This window comes from Pinus tabuliformis, chromosome 7 (genome assembly GCF_031772625.1).
Source record: "Pinus tabuliformis cultivar Carrire ecotype Pingquan chromosome 7, CPIR1, whole genome shotgun sequence".
Classification (NCBI taxonomy): domain Eukaryota; kingdom Viridiplantae; phylum Streptophyta; class Pinopsida; order Pinales; family Pinaceae; genus Pinus; species Pinus tabuliformis.
The window spans coordinates 242,587,836-242,605,327 of record NC_142293.1 but is presented as its reverse complement, the minus strand read 5'-3'; the positions used below and the strand labels follow the sequence as shown (position 1 = coordinate 242,605,327).

General features: G+C 41.3%; 2 protein-coding genes across 4 annotated transcripts in view; one reads left to right on the top strand and one right to left on the bottom strand.

The window, feature by feature from the left end:
• Positions 1 to 17,492, top strand: part of LOC149246764 (uncharacterized) — a 341,537-nt gene that overhangs the window by 247,929 nt on the left and 76,116 nt on the right. The gene's annotated exons all lie outside the window — the stretch shown is intronic.
• Positions 14,563 to 15,587, bottom strand: LOC149246765 (uncharacterized). The gene is made up of 2 exons (XM_089455749.1): positions 15,323 to 15,587; positions 14,563 to 15,198 (listed from the first exon to the last, which is right to left on the bottom strand). The coding sequence occupies exons 1-2, from the start codon at positions 15,448 to 15,450 to the stop codon at positions 14,724 to 14,726; spliced, it is 603 nt and encodes a 200-aa protein (XP_089311875.1). The 5' UTR covers positions 15,451 to 15,587; the 3' UTR covers positions 14,563 to 14,723.

Below are 17,492 nucleotides of genomic sequence, written 5' to 3'. Positions count from 1 at the left end.
AAAGATGTTGGTCCGAATAATGTGGTTCAAGTGATCACAGATAATGCAGCAAATTGTAAGGCAACAGGAAAAATTATTGAGCGTACTCATCCACACATCTTTTGGTCTGGGTGCCTGGTTCACACATTGAACCTTTTGATGCATGATACTGTGAAACACAAAGATTGTGGGTGGATTGCTGAGGTTTACAGGAAAGGGAAGCAGCTCATTAAATTCATCACAGGGCATACAAGGGTAAACTACTTCTATGGCACTTACTCCAAGTTGCAATTGCTTAAAATTGCAAAGACAAGATTTGCTAGTTATTACCTCACCTTTAGGCGGCTAGTGAGGGTGAGACAAGCTTTAACTAATCTGGTGTGTGCTGAAACATGGGATGAAATTAACACTGACACAGATGGTGCTAATGTAGTCAAGGACACTGTTCTTGACAGATACTTTTGGTCACAGGTTAAATATGTTTTGCAATTCACCAAACCAATTTATTACATGATCAAGTTTGCAAATTCAGATCGACCAGTAATTGGGGAGGTGTATGAGCAAATGGATAGCATGTTGGGGCAGATTAAAGACATTGTTGAGCCTAGAGATACCACCTTGTACAATTATATTCGTGTAGAGGTGCAAAACCGATGGGAAATGCTAAATATTCCATTGCATGCATTAGCATATGTTTTGACACCTAAATACTATCATCCATCATGGCTTTCAACACCAGCACCTGGGGGGGGAAGCAGGAAAAAACCACACCAAGATAGAGAGGTTCACGAAAAATATATGGCTGCATTGAGTAGATTAATCCCTGATAATGAGGAGGCTGCATTGGTACGGAGACAGGTGAGCAACTATACGCTCAACATTGGTCCATTTGGGAGCATGCATGCAATTCAAGATCGAGAGCATTTTTCTGCTCTTGAGTGGTGGAACATGCATGGAGGGGCTACTCCACTTCTACAGAGTTTGGCATTGCGGGTGCTATCACAGGTGGTAAACACTTCTTCTGCAGAGAGGTGTTGGAGCTCTTATTCTTTCATCCACAGTGTTAAAAGGAACAGGTTGAATTTAGACCGGGCAGAGAGCTTGGTTTATGTTCATTACAACTTGCGATTGTTGTCCCATTACTGTGAAGATGCAAAGTCTAATAAAGACTTGTTGACTTGGGACAAGAATCCAGAGGAGCCCAATTTGGAGGATGGAGTGTTGCGACTAGAGCAATTAGAGGATGCTCTTATCCAGGTATGTCCATTGTGGTATGAATTTTCCAATTTTCCCTTATAAAGCATTTCTCTAATTCATGTTTTTAATTTTTTTGTTAACTAGTGTTTTTTTTTTTTTGCATGAATTTTTTGAGCGATTCTAGGATGATGATGACCGTGTTGATATGCCACCACCCCCACCCCCATCTGGTCCCTTGGTTCCTAGGTTCCATGGTTCAACACCAACAGCAGGGGGTTCTTCTTCATCAGTTCCAGTGCCACGACTTACACAGGGACCATCTTCTTCATTGCCACCACGTGGAGGCCCGCCATCACGTTCTATTCGTGGTGGAAGGAGGAGAGATTAGTAGATATATTCACAATCTACTTCTTTTTGTCATAGATTACTCATTAGACTTGTAGACTTGTGAATTTGAATTTTGAACCTTTTTGGCTTGGCGGTGACCAAGTGACATATTTTGTAAACATTATTATTTGAATTTTGGACATGACAAATGTTGACAGTTGCTCACTTGCTAGATAAATCATAATATGCTCTATGTTTTATGTTTTATAATATGCTTAAATGTTTTATGTTTTATAATATGCTTAAAAATTTGATGTATGTTTGTAATAGCTAGAATATAGATGATTGTTGTACTAGTAAGTAACTACAATGGAATCATGGATGCCATATCTATCTTGATTTATGCAAAAATATGCATGTTTTCATGTCTTCTACAATTAATTTGGTATTTGGGATGTTTGTTTTGAGTATAAATGCAAAAAAATATTAAATATATATATATATAGCAGACGCTTCCGCGGACGCTTCGCTTCCTAGATTTTTGGAAAATGACGCTTCCGCTTCCGCTTCGCTCCCGCTTCGCTCCCGCTTCGTGCAACATTGTGCTGGACAAACATCCTTCAGCGTCTAGTTTACAGTTTGCAGTGTGTGTGTTTTCAGTGTTCAGTTTGTTTCTAATTTTTTGACCGTATTGGCCCAAATGGTTAGGCACTTGGTCTACGGTGTTCATGACACCTCCAAGGAGCTGCCATTCCCAATAAGGCCGATGTTAGTGTCTTGGTCTACGGTGTTCTTGACACCTCAAAGGAGCTGTCATCCCCAATAAGGCCGATGTTAGTGTCAGTGTTTGCATATTGCCATCAATGATCAAAACTTCTCTTTTCATATTCATATTAGTGTCTCGCTCAAAAATTTTTGTCATTCCACCTAGATCCTCATTCAAAAATTCACTCACTGATGGTAGCCCTAGTCAAAAAACCTCACTCACCTACACTCCATCTACCTCACTTTACCTTTTCCCATACCCATTTCTCTCATTTCCCTCTGCTAGGGTTTTGAAGACATTTTTCTTGGTTTCATGACCTGCATGGTTAAATTATCAACAAAACTTGTATCATGATGCTCTTACGCCTTCCCCTATCCTTAATATACCTTCCTAAACTCTTCCCATCACTCCTATCCCTCAAAATCATCATTTTTCTACAAACCCTAGCCTATTGTTACGTTTTTTACGCTTTTCTAAACTAAACCTGTGTTTTGCCCTTTTGGACCCCTTCCCCTCATTCAATCCTTAAAATTCCAGTTTCCCGTACTTCCTCACATCCCTCCTTACCTCCCAAAAGTTTCCTAAGAACTTAGAAGCCCCCTATCCCCTTTATTTCCTTTCATTCCTATAAATTTCCCAAATCCACTGTTTTGCGGCCCTACACTAAACCCTAATTTCCTCTCCCATTGAGCTAGGGTTGGCTATGGAATCAGAGACATCTAAGTAGAAGAGGCCTAAGGGAGGTCATTTTAGCAAGTATGAGGCCATTCAACCTCATAAACATCATGTCTCATCATTTTTCAAGAAGTCATTCCAAGGGACAAATCATTTGCAACACATAGGGCCATTTTTGCTTCAAAGTATGTTTCCAACCAAAAAGAGATGAATTTCACAAAAGTGAGAGAGGTTTTTAACGATAATATTCCAAGGATGAAAAACCTTCTTTTGTTTTTATACAGGTGTTATGGTTTTGGAGAAATGTAAAAAATACAGTTGCTACAAGAGAGTTGCTGTGCTTCTAGAGTGATCTTGGGAAAATCAATTTTTTGCCTATCTGCAATGTCCAAATGACTTGCTTGATGAGTCCAATGATAACGAGATAGAAAGAGCTTTCCAATGTGCTATCATGAGCTCGATTTGGAGTTGAGGAAGACCTTAGAAAGTTTCCTGCAAGATCACACTTCATTTTTGCACTCTCATTCTACACTTTTTGACCAGTCTTGGGAGAATGGAGTTTGGGATGGTCAAATCAAGCCCATTTTGAAAACCAAAGGCAGTTTTGAAAACTAGATAGGATAAGCTTTCCAATGAGCTATCGTGGGCTCAATTTGGACACCAGGAAGGTAGGCAAAAGTGGGTCTGAAGACGGGGTTGCGCATTTGACACTGGCGCTGCGCGTTTGACACTTGGCCTAGTTTTTGACTGTTCTTCTCCAAATTTGATTTTTACCTATGGGAAATCAATATTCTACTAATTGATGTAATTATCATATTTTTAATGTTACCTAGGGTAAGTACATTAGGTAAATAGCCTCCATTAGATGTAATGAATCAGTTCACTTAAGTTAGGGATGAGTCACTTTGACCACCCTACACTCTAGCTATCAATTCAGTTTTTGTTGTAATTGCTTCTCCTCTCATCGGTTCAACCCCTGAGGCTAGGATGAGTTGGTTTAAGGCCTATATCAAGTAATTTTTCAGTCATTCTACTGGTTGGACTCCATTGGATGTTGTACTAGTGTTTCAGACTTTGACATGGAATATATTGGATGAGTTGCAGCGATTTTGGTGGGATTCCTGTGGCATGGTATTTTGATTTGTTTCTTCTTGAGTTACATGTGTGTGAATATTTTGTACCTTCCATGATCCAATTCATTTCTAAATACGTTTGATTTTCAAGGTGTGATAAGCAAAATACATCTTCTATGCTCTATTTTGGGAAAATCATCATAAATTGTTTCATTTCTTCAGGTTAAAAAGAAATCATGGTTTTCATGCTCTTTTTAGCACCTCACCAGTCTTAACCATTTCATCACTATACTACAAAGTGTTAAAGTAACTTACCTACCTTGCCGCATCAGATGTCTGCAATTCTGATTCTCTTTTGTCCTGACCTAGTTCACTCTCTGACCTAATTCACTCATCCAGTGACTACCCCAATCAAAATCAAATCAAAACCCTGAGCTACTATATCTAGCCTAAAACCCTAATCCATCAAGCCCTCTTAGCTGTGATCCTTTGGAGAGAGCCATCTCCGGCTTGGTAGGGCTAGCTACCAAGTCAAAAGGATGGTTTGTGGTTACCTCAACTGGACTCTTACTCAGCCTTGGAGATCCGGAGGAGTGATTACATACTGGCGCCATTTGTCGAGGACCGAAAGCTCTATCTTCCCTGGGAAAGAACGACGACGAATTAGATCTGGTTGTTGATGGTGGATAGCAGTCGGACACAAGAAGTTTGAATCATCCACCTTGGCGACTCCATTGTTCAAGATCCCGAGCTTCAAAGTTCAAAGTGACTTCATTGCCAAAGAATCTAGGTTTCAGAGCATTGATGGTAATCACCGATGACAAGGTATGTGGAAAATCCTTTATTTGGTAAAATATTACTAACTTTAAGGAATGAGCTAGCAAAATTTCAGGTTGATTCAAATTTCTCAACATCTGTTGGAAATACTGAGAGGGTGTTAAGTTATGGTGTGTTCTATGCTTATAACAGTTTACTTCTATCTCTTATTATATTCCACAGATTAGCAATCACATGTACATAAAGTAAAGTGCAGATAGAACATTAAATGATCGACAGAAAACAAGCCAAGACAAGAGACACAAGATGTGGCAGCTAGCCAGGGACAAACCCCACAATGTGTGGGGAAACCCTTTGATCAAATCTTCTTTTATTTTCAATAATTCAGTAGAGAGAAATACTACAATAAATTTGATTTATATCAGCAGTAGCAAACCCTAGATCAGCAGCATCAGCGTTAGTGGCTTCATCATCAAACTAGGGCAGACGATATCTCACAAACCGACCATCGGATTGGCTTGATTCCACCACCAAAAGTTGCGGTTTCCAGAGGGAGGTTCAGATGAACCTACAACACAGTTCAGATGAGGAGATCTTCTAGTCCATGCAGGTCAAACTTTACTTCTGCAGTTGCAGCTTCAGTTTCAGCAACTTCCTTCAAACTAGGGCAATCGATATCTTGCAAACCATCCATCGAATTGACTTGATTCCACCTCCAAAAGTTGCAGCTTTCAGAGGAGGTTCAAATGAACCTACAACGCAATTCAGATGAGGATATCTTCTGGTCCACGCAGGTCAAACTTTACTTCTGCAGTTGCAGCTTCAGTTTCAACAGCGTCCGGCTTCACATGTGTGAGGGAGAGACCCTTTTCTATGCAGTAGAGAAGACACTCTTTTCTACGCAGTAGAGAGAGAGAGATGTGATGAGATTAGTGAGTGCAAATGAGGAAAAGTCCTCATGTATTTATACACAACTGTTGATGTTTGAATAGATGCGATTGTTGGGCTTCTAAGCCTACATGAGTTGTATGTCGGCTTGATAATAATTCCATAATCAAAATAAATTCATATCTCTATGAATACTTATCGGAATCGGATGATTTTTGTATCAATCTTACACCTCTCGACGAGAGGAATCTAAAAAAAATATTATCAGCCATGAATAAGATGACCCACATGAAGTTTGGCCCTAGTTGCTAATTTTAACACTCCTCTCAACTAGAGAGAACTTCCTCTGTAATCTGTCTATCAGTCGTTACTATTCATCCATCAAATGCACTGCCCTGTATAGCCTGACCCTTGCCTTGCTCTGCTCTATTCTGCCTGTTCTTCTTTGTCTTGTTCTGCCTTGTACTGATCTGTATTGTTCTGCTCTGATCTGCTCTGATCTTGCATTGTTCTGTTCTGCTCTGCTTTTGTCCGAATTATGAAGAAGAAGAAATGATTGAGGATGTATCATACTGACTCAAAGTTAGTCTCAGAGTATATACCACTGGTCCCAGACCAGTGTCAACCGACCCAAAGTCAGCGTCATAGTAAGTACAACTCCTACCACTAGTCCCAGATCAGTAACATCCTCCACTAAGTCAAAGTCAGTCTCAGAGTGCGTACCACTGGTCCCAGACCAGTAACAACTGACCCAAAGTCAGTGTCATAGAATGTACCATTCCTACCACTAGTCCCAAACCAATATCATTGATCCCAAATCAATGGAGGTCATCCTAGCATAGGGAGTACGATAGATACCGATGCATCCATCGGTACTATTATGGTGCCTAACTTCATTTCCCTACTCATTGATCAGATGAGAGGTACTTCCCATGAGTCCCAGACTGCATGGGTAGGATGCCTCGACAGGAGAACTAATCAATCCTGTCCTCACAGGAGAACACATCAATCCTACTACAACTGCCATGGAGAACACATCAATCCAAGCTGCCATGGAGAACACATTAATCCAAGCCTCACAGGAGAACACATCAATCCTACTACAATCGCCACGGAGAACACATCAATCCAGGCCTCACAGGAGAACACATCAATCCTGCTACAATCGCCATGGAGAACACATCAATCCAGGCCTCACAGGAGAACACATCAATCCTGCTGTCCAGGAGAGCAAATCATCCTGTTCCACAAGAGAGCGAATCATCTTGTCCCACAAGAGAGTGAATCATCTTGTTCCAGTGCGCTACCAAGGGAGGGTGAGTCACCCTGTGGTCGTATGTCGCTCCAGTAAGAACCGCAAAACCTTAGAGCTCCCAGAGCTCAATGTATGCAACATGCAGACCCTTGTACAAGGGTTTCTTGACGATTCCAAGTCGTTTTGGAAAATCACAGATCAGATCTTTCCTCAGGGCTTTGACAAGGTGTATCGACCTGTACATCATCTTAATGTGATGGAGCCTCCTTGCTCATCGACTTACCATATCCTAGATGATGTCTATCTGCTAGAGCAATCGACGAATACGGGATTCCTCAGTAATCGAATCCCACCTTTGGTTGTCACATAGGATCACGGTCGTATCCAATGTAAATCCAAACAACTCACTGAAGAGCTTTCGCAACTAGACCGCCTCACATGAGGCCATGCTAGCAGCAATATACTCTGCTTCGACGGTGCTCAAAGCCACTTACTTCTGCTTCTTGCTCATCTAGGATATCGAAGCAGATCCCAAGGTGAAACAACACCTAGAAGTGCTCTTATGGTCCACCACACTGCCTGCCTAATCAGCATCAGTATATCCAAGTAGTCTCACATCTCCGGCAATGTATCTTAACCCATTAGTAATTGTGCCATGAAGATATCTCAGAAGATTCTTGGCATCAATCTAGTGAGGCTCAACCAAATATGAGCTCACAATGCTAACTGCAAAACATACGTTCGGACGGAGGTTCACCAAGAACATCAATGCGAATGAGTTTATGAAACTCAGAGGCATTTCCAAATCTGGTCCGACATCACTACCATATAACTTCTAAAAGTTAAGATCCTCGAGGTAGTCACAGGCTTGCAGTCCATCATACCGAATCTTTCCAGTATCTTTACCACATACTTTCCTTGAGATAGGAAAATTTCCCCTGACTTCTGCCACACTTCAAGTCCTTGGTTCTTCATTTCAAATTCAGAAGCCAACTCCCTCTTACATTTGTGAATGAGAGGGTATGCACCTGTTAGAAATAGGTCATCCACATACAACACCAGTATGAGAGGCTTGTCATCTTCAACCTTAAGGTAAAGGTTAGGATCTGTTTCACTCCTAGTGAATCCCAGCGTCATCAAGTAGCTATTGATCCCCTCTCATACCATGCTCGGGGTGCTTGCTTCAGCCCATAGACAACCTTCTTCAACCTACATACATGAGATTTTCAATCATAAATTTCAAATCCTTCGGGTTGCTCCACATAGACCTCTTCTTTGATCGAACCGTCCAAGAATGCGGTCTTGACATCCATCTGATGTAGGTTCCATCCTTGTGAAGCCGCAAGGGCTATGATCGAGCAGATGGTCGTATATTTGGCAACAAGTGCAAATATCTCATCATAGTCTATACCTTCCTTCTGGGAGAAGCCACGAGCAACAAAACGAGCCTTATACTTTTCCGTACTTCCATTTGCTGAATGCTTTATCTTGTAAAGCCATTTAGAAGTGACAACTTTCACGTCCGAGGGTCTGGGAACTACTTCCCAAACATCATTCTTCATAACAAACTCATGTTCTTAGGTCATAGAATCCTTCCATATTTGATGCTTGACGGCATCTGAGAATGATGAAGGCTCATTTTGTATGATCGTGCTCATGATGGTCAGGTATCCCTGATTCCTGTTAGGTTTCTTACTTTCACGGAAGGTTCCTCGGGGTGTAGCATGTCCTTCAGCATCATCAAGTATCCCCCTAAGTCATGAAGGCCTCTTCCTAGAAGAGGAAGGCTCAGGTGGATATGGGTTCCTCCACATCAGGCATTGTTACATTGTAATATTCCTAATTAGCCATGGCTAATTGGAATATTCGATTTTGTCCAGATTTTGCCTTCTATAGTTATTTTTAAATAAAAAAAGTGAGAAAGGGGGACATACCTCACTTTTAGAATAAAAGGTCACTTCTTAGTAGTACAACGTTGTGACTTAAAAGGGGAGCCAAGGGGGCCAAAGGGGGACGCAAAAATGGAGCCCACGCAGACACATGGAGGGACTGCGCAGGAGGGAAGACACATGTGGCAAGAGGGGAATCACGCAGGAGGAGGTGAGCCTTGGGATTGAGAGAGGCAAAGGCTATAAATAAGAAAGGAACCCCTTCATTTTGATCATTCAGGTATGAGCATTTGTGATAGTCATGTCGACTTAGAGCATGCTGACTATTGAGCTAGTCTGCAGCACTATTTAGTGCATTGAGTGTCTCCGTTCAGAGATCTCACCCTTAGCCCCGGGGGACTTTGAGTGCCTGCTCGGGCAAGGTATTTCCATTGGCGTTTCAGCAGTAGATACTTCAGCATTTCAGTAGCAGTTTATCAGCCTTTTGGAGGACTGCGCAGCACTGAGAGAGGGACGTAGTTCTAGTTTGGTGCTAGGAGGTAGAGCAAGGGATCAACCCTTGCAGCTGGAGAGTTTTTGGCAGGGGTTTCAGGCATATTTATGGAGGGTTGCATTCATTGGCAGCGCAAAGCACTGAGAGACTGCGCAGAACCCTAAGGGGGTGATTTTCGGGGGTCGGCCATTTTAGGAGAGCTTTCTGGGTTTTTCTGGGTTTCTTGAGTAGAGTCCGATTCCAGAGTTTCAACCTTTTCTGAGGAGGGCAGCAGCTCCAAATCCTCATTTGATTTCTAGCAGCACCAAAAGCACAACAGTTTCCCCGCAGCTTGGACGCAGATTAGAGAGGGGCCATTCCTTCACTATTCTGAGTGTATTTCTTCACTTGCCTAGTGCAAATAGAGGTGCCATCTTCCTGATCACCTCCTGTACTCATTTTATTACTCAGTATAATAAAATTTCTTAGCATTTTCTCTGCATTTATTGTGTATCTGCTTATGGTTTATTTGATATATATCGTATCATTGTTATTTGTATCTCTTTGAGCATTCTCGGCTATTATACCACTTGTGTGTTTTTATTATACTCTTAGACAGAGTCTGGAAAGGGCTAGGTAGCCTCCGGATCTCATCCTCTTTTTAGAGGTGACATATCTGGTAAATGCCCTCCCAGTCCATCTCTGGTTGGAGTTTGCTTGTGTTTGAGGTATATTCTTGATAAGGGATATTACATACATCATCTACCCATAGAAACTTCGGAAGTCTCTGGACAGCTTTCACAATCGTATAGTTCTTCCTTTCCGCCACACCATTCTCTGCTCAGGAGTATGTGGAGTAGTAGTCTCCCTCTTAATGCTAGCCTCAGGCATGCCTGAGTGAAGAAACTGTAATATATCAGAGGTCTTGCTTTGGCTTGAGGGAAATGGTCCCCTTTTGAGCTTTCCTTTGGCACATACACCTTCTTTCTCTACTCGGAATTCGGGCATCCCTATCACCATTTGTCTTACATCAGGTAGAGCTTTATAATGAAGGTGGGCAAACCTTCGATGCCAAAGTTCGGACTGAAAAGATGTGTCATAAGACATGACACCTAGCGGACTTCCATCAACCTGATATAATGAATCAACATGAAACCCAAGAGTAAACGCATCTTTAACATTAATTTTCCATATATGTACCTTGCCATTGTTGAAGGTTACCTTGTAGCCTTTGTCTTCCATTGCTGAGATGGACACCATGTTCTTTTTGAGGTCAGGTGCATTTAATACATCCTAGAATTTCTAGCCTTCTTGAATGGTTGTCCTCTTCCTTGATTCCCAACTCTCCTCTTACCTTTGATATTGAATTTGTCATTCCTTTGATTGCCATCAGAGGGATTTTGATCATCGTCCTGGTGTGAGTCCTTTCTATCAGGGCACTCCCTTGCATAGTGACCTGCTTTATCACAGATGTAACATTGTCCTTTTCTTCCACCCTTAGGTCCAGCCTTTCCTTTTGATTTAGTCCCAAAATTATTTATTTTCTTAGCATGAGAAGAAAAGGCAGCAGGAGGACCTTTAGGCATGGGCATTTTTTGCTCTTCTACCCTTGTTTCTTCTTGAATGCATCTAGCCATTAATTCCTCGAAACCAGGAATTATACTATTGTTCAGAAGAGTAGTCCTGAACACGTACCATTCGGATGATAATCCTCCAAGAGTAGTGAGTGCCATTTCTTTGTCAGTAATAGTCTCCCCAATAGATAGGAGATCGTTCTTGATCTTGGTGATTCTTTAGAAGTATGCTTGTATACTCTCATCTTTACCCTTCTTGATTTCCCTCAGTTTATTTCTAAGAAACAAAACTTGATTTGTATCATTGACTTTAAATAAACTCACAAGTCTATTGTAGATTTCCTTGGAGGTGTCCAGTTCAGAGATGTAGGCCACCAAGTGCTTGTCGATAGAGTCTCGGATGATCTTCTTTGTTTTTACTTCTCCATTTTTCCATTTGTTCCAGGCAGCAGCAGATGCATTTGATGGAGGCTCAACAATATTGCCTCTTACATGATCCAACACTCCTTGATCGTCAAGGGTTAGATAGATAGACATCTTCCATTCGTGATAGTCAGCTTCTCACGGAGCTTGTCTTCGGCAGGAAAGAGTGTTGAGGACCCCATAGTTCTTTTAGGATATCCTTGCCAATCTTCTCTTCGGTGATTGCTCTTGCTCTTGCTCGGGCTTTGTCTTCACCTCAACTCCGATACCATGTTAAGTTATGGTAAGTTCTATGCTTATAATAGTTTACTTCTTTTTCTTATTATATTCCACAGATTAGCAATCACATGTACATAAAGTAAAGTGCAGATAGAACTTTAAATGATCAACATAAAACAAGCCAAGACAAGAGACACAAGATATGGCGGCTAGCCAAGGACAAACCCCACAATGTGTGGGGAAACCCTTTGATCAAATCTTCTTTTATCTTCAATAATTCAGCAAAGAGAAATAGTACAATAAATCTGATTTATATCAGCAGTAGCAAACTCTAGATTAGCAGCATTAGCATTAGCGACTTCATCATCAAACTAGGGCAGACAATATCTCACAAACCGACCGTCAGATCGGATTGATTCCACCACCAAAAGTTGCGGCTTCCAGAGGAGGTTTAGATGAACCTACAACGCTGTTCAGATGAGGAGATCTTCTGGTCAACGTAGGTCAAACTTTACTTCTGCAGTCGTAGCTTCAGTTTCAGCAGCGTCCTTCAAACTAGGGCAGTGGATATCTTGCAAACTGTCCATCAGATTGACTTGATTCCATCACCAAAAGTTGCGGCTTTCAGAGGAGGTCCATATGAACCTACAATGCAGTTCAGATGAGGAGATCTTTTGGTCCACGCAGGTCAAACTTTGCTTTTGCAGTTGCAGCTTTAGTTTCAGCAGCTTCCGGCTTCGCATGTGTGAGGGAGAGACTCTTTTTTGTGCAGTAGAGAAGAGACTCTTTTCTGCGCAGTAGAGAAAGAGATGTGATGAGTTTAGTGAGTGCAAATGAGGAAAAGTCCTCATGTATTTATACACAACTGTTGATGTTTGAATAGATGCGACTGTTGGGCTTTTGAGCCTACATGAGTTGTAGGTCGGCGTGATAATAATTCCATAATCAAAATAAATTCATATCTCCATGAATACTTATCGGAATCAGATGATCTTTGTATCAATTTTACACTTCTCGACGAGAGGAATCTAATAAAAATATTATCAGCCATGAATAAGATGACCCACATGAAGTTTGGCCCTAGTTGCCAATTTTAACAGGGGGTGAATCAATATTTATTTTTCATCTATTATTTTACCAGTTGAAACATTTACATTCAGAACACGAGATGAACAACAAGAATAAATGCTTTTATTAATATCATCTTTGCAGTAAAATAGATACAATATATATATATAGTTCCAATCTGTTGCCAAGCACCAACTTGGACTTTTGTGAGGCTACAACCTTTAGAGCACCAACTCTGTTTTGTCAAGGCACCAACCTTGGACTTAGGAGCACCAACTCCCACGACACCAATCCTTCCAGTTCTTGAGGCACCAATCCCAAGGACTTAGGAGTACCAACTCCCAAGGACTCCAATCCTTCCAACTTCTAAGGCACCAATCCCAAGAGCTCTGACCCAATCTTGTCAAGGCATGTTTGATAGTAATGTTCTGCTCTCAGAACTCTTCTTTACTGAGTTTTGTCTGTTTACAGCTTCACTGTAGTCTCCATGCTACAACATCAATGGCAACCAGTCTTCTTATGAAGGAGTCTTTACAACTCTTCATACTGTCCACACAGAGTCTACAATAGCCTTCATGATCTCTGATAATGTCTCCACACAGCTTTAGTGAGTCTACTATTAGCTACACTAAGCTCTGCACAAGAACCAACTTTCTGTTCAAGCATCTGTTCTAATTGTCACAGTAAATGCTTCAACATGACTGCTTCTCTGCTGGCTACTTCTCCCTTCAAACAATGTCAGATAAAACTTTATTTATTACATCACAGAATAGTTCTTCAGACTGCATTGTGTACCTGATTAATTCATCATAGGTCTGAGTCTTTCACAGGGTAACATGATCAACAGAGATGCTCGTCCTTCGAATGCCTCTTGTCCTGTTGGACCTTCGGCCCTGTTCTGTTCTGCTGGACCTACGACTGCCTCTGTTTCTTCTAGTTTTTCAACAACCTTAAACTTTCCTTGTTCTCTGTTTTTATATGCCTGATGCGCCTAACCTTTTGGCTTCCTCCTTGCTCGCTTGAGTTTCTGTTTCCTCAATGCTCGTTCGACCTTTTGGCTTCCCTCCTCGATCGCTGTAGTTTCCTCTGCACTCGCTTGCTTCTTCGGCTTCCCGATCCTTTGGTCGCTTTAGCTTCCTCTGCCTATTCGAATTAACCAGTGCTTCACAGGACACGTTCAAGAGGAAGAGGGGCCGAATTACAATAGAAATGATGCTTATTAAAAAATATCAGAGAGGTCCCTTTTTTCAATAATAATATGCATACACTGGACTTTATTATTTACAGAGAGATTGTACCAACAGGGAGGCCCCACATGCCACGTCACAATCGCAATTGCAATGGCAATCGTTCAGGCCCACTGAACTATTAGAAGCATTTATTTATGCATTTGGCCTTAAGAACCCTGGCCAATACATTTATTGGAATACATGGAAAAACCCGACCGAACGCTTAAGGCCAGACTTCAAATGCATTACCCCCGCATCTATAACTTCATCGGGTCCGCTCCTCCACAACGTTATCGCAATCGACAGATTGTAGCGCCATCCCTTTAAGACTTGCGATTACTGCGGATGCAATATGATATTAAGCTATAGTTGATAAACCCTTCGAGTCCGTGTGTAATTGCAATCATAGTTTATAGCGCCATCCCTTTATAACTTGCAATGGATAACTTCCGACATGGCGGACACGATATAGCATTAAGGTGTGTTACAATAGGACCATCGGGTCTGCAACATATATCACAATCGATGCTTTCGGGGGTAACAACCAGTGTTGCACACATCGCGATCGGGATTTAATCGGCGCCGGGAAAAAAGCGGAAAAAATCGTTAAAATCGGGAAAAAATCGTTTGGCACAAAAATATTCATTTTTTTTCAATTTTTTTCAATTTTTTTAATATCTAAACCATCTACAACATAAAATAAATACATTGACACATAAATATGATAAAAAAACTAATATATAAGATGTTTAATATCATTTCTAGCGCTAAAATCACACATAACATTGAATCATGTCCTGAATAGTAAGTCCTGAGTCCCAAGTCCAACTCAGCCTCAAAATATCAACAAAAAATATGATAATGTATCTCATCATGTCATAATGTCATATACAATAAAATGAAAGTCTAATCCTATTGATTTCCTCTGCCCCTCTTGCGAGAAAATGGCACAACTTTCTCTTTCCCTCTAGATGTAGAAGCTGGTGCCTGTGGTGGTGGAAATGGCAGTGGAGTCTGACGTGCTCTAGAAGCTGAAGAACTAGTAGTAGCAGCTACAGGAGGCTGAGGTGGACGGAGACCACGTCCTCTACTGGTGGTAGTGGTAGCCCGGGTAGGCGGTGTCACCTCCTCCTCCTGCTCCTCCAACTCCTCCTCCTCCTGCTCCTGCTCCTCCTCCTCCTCCCCCTCCTCCTCCCCCTCATCCTGCACTAACCAATCCTCAGTGGGATCCATGAGAGGCCTCTCGGTCTCAACCCTCCATTCAGCAGTGGTGTCAATCCCATCCAATGAGATGGCTTCCGTATCAGGTGTCTTCTCTAGTTGTTTCACCCACAATCGAAGATTGTAGTAGACATAGACCATGTCATTAAGTCTATGGGACTCCAACCTGTACAAAGTTCATGAAATAATAAATTAATAATTAATATTATAAAAAAAATATTGTTTAAAACTTTAATGAATTCAAAAATTTATTTGGAAATTTGCAATATTTTAAATGTTTAAGTGTTAACCTATTGCGCTTCTTGTTGTGTATTTTTTCAAATACACTCCAATTGCGCTCACATCCCGAGGAGCTGCATGTTTGGCTGAGGATGCGCACGGCAAGATTTTGCAAAAGGGGTACTCTGCCACCATACATCTTCCACCATGCGTCTACAACAAAATTACAAAGAAAATTTTAAATAAACATAAGAAAAAAATGGAATTTGAAGAAACAATGAAATTTGAAACAAAGTTACAAAGTACATACTACAAACTAAAAAATACCTGGCATTTTAACCGTCCTATCAATGACAGCCATCTCAAAGCCAAATGTGCCAGCTGACAACTTATATTGCTCAATTTGTCTAGAGACCTCCATACGTTCTTCTGGAGTTCTCACCATCTTCTGGACACAGGTTAATAATCCTTCCACGACCTCAACATCAAAATTAAACCCACATGCATAAGAAAATGCAGGGTTCAGGAAAAGGCCAGCAGCATGAATGGGACGATGGAGTGTGTTGTTCCATCGCTCATCAATGACGTTCCATAGAAGGAGTTGTCTCTGGAACCCATCATCTCCCTTGTCATCATAGTAGGACCGAATGGCTTCTTTGGCCCTATCCATGGCTTCATACAAATAGCCCATTGCGGGCTTCTCAGCATCAACCAACCGAAGAACCTTTACCAAAGGTTCTGTAACAGCGCACACCTCCTGCACTCCCGCCCAGAAGTCTTCCTGGTATGAAACTAGTCTGCAGACGGCCTCTCCTTCTGGTTTGCGGCTCATTGACGAAGCACGCCACTCCTCTGAAAGAAACATTCTCTTCAAATCCCACATAGAATTCAAGAGGGATTGAAGAGATATGAAACTCGTCGCAAACCGTGTAATGGCGGGGCACACCAACTCTTTGTTGTTGGTGCATTTTCTCATCAAGCTAAGCACAGATGTGTGATTGTAAATAAATTTTGTGATGTTTTTTGATGAGTCAACAACCTCTTTGACAAAGGGAATTTTCCCAATGTCCTCTAACATCAAATCAATACAATGGGCAGCACAAGGTGTCCAAAATAAAGTAGGATGCCTGTCCATAAGCATTCTACCAGCAGCAACATAATTTGCAGCATTGTCCGTTATGACTTGGACAACATTTTCTGCACCCACCTCCAAAATAAACACATCCAGCAAATCACATAAAGTTTTTGCATCTTTGATTTGATGAGTTGCATCAACAGATTTGATAAACATAGTCCCCAAGGGACAACTAACCAAGAAGTTTATAAGGGTTCTCCCCTTTTGGTCAGTCCAACCATCTGACATAACAGTGCATCCTGTTTGTGCCCATGATGCCCTAAAATCCTCCAATCTTTGGGTGCAGTCACGCTTTTCATCTTGAAGAAGCTGGCCTCTGAAATCATGAAGAGAAGGGAGTTTGTACCCCGGGCCAACACTGGCAATAGCATCAACAGTAAGTTGGAAAAATGGATTATTCCTTATAATGCTGAAAGGAATATCACTCCAGAGGAGAAATTTTGTCATCAACTTGTCAGCTTTTTCTTTTTCAGTTCTTTTTAGCATTGAACCAATAGTTGGTTGTGAACCAGGTGTGGTTCGAGGAACAAAATATGATGATGCAGCTACCGGATTGACTGACGCTGCAGTAGAACTTGTGCCACTTGGCCCACTTCCTTCAGCTGACCTTTTTAGTTGCCTTTTGAGTTCTTCTTTGGCGTCTCTAGTGTGCTCTAATTCTCCCAATGCTCTCATGGCTTTTTGGATAATTTCAGCATTTGTCTTTAGACAGGGCCCCACATCACGTCCAGGGATTTGTGCAAGGTGGAACTTCAACCTGTACACCCCCCCGAATATTTCCTTTCCACACAACTTGCAATACAAGTTTTGTCTATCATTCGGAGTTTTAGGGTCACCATATTCCCAGAAAGGATCCAATTTCCTTGGCATGTTTGTTTTTGAATTTTGAATTTGCAAACCTATGGAAAAATAAGGATTAGGAAATAGGAATTTAGGATTACATAAATGATAATAGTAAATACAAATTACAATTTAGCATTTGCAAAATTACAAGCTAATTATTTCCAAAATCCCAATTTCTAAACCCAAGTTACCCAACCAAATGCCAAAAAACAATGAAAAATCAAAAAAAATAAACAATGTTTAAAGAAAATGAGAAAATAAAA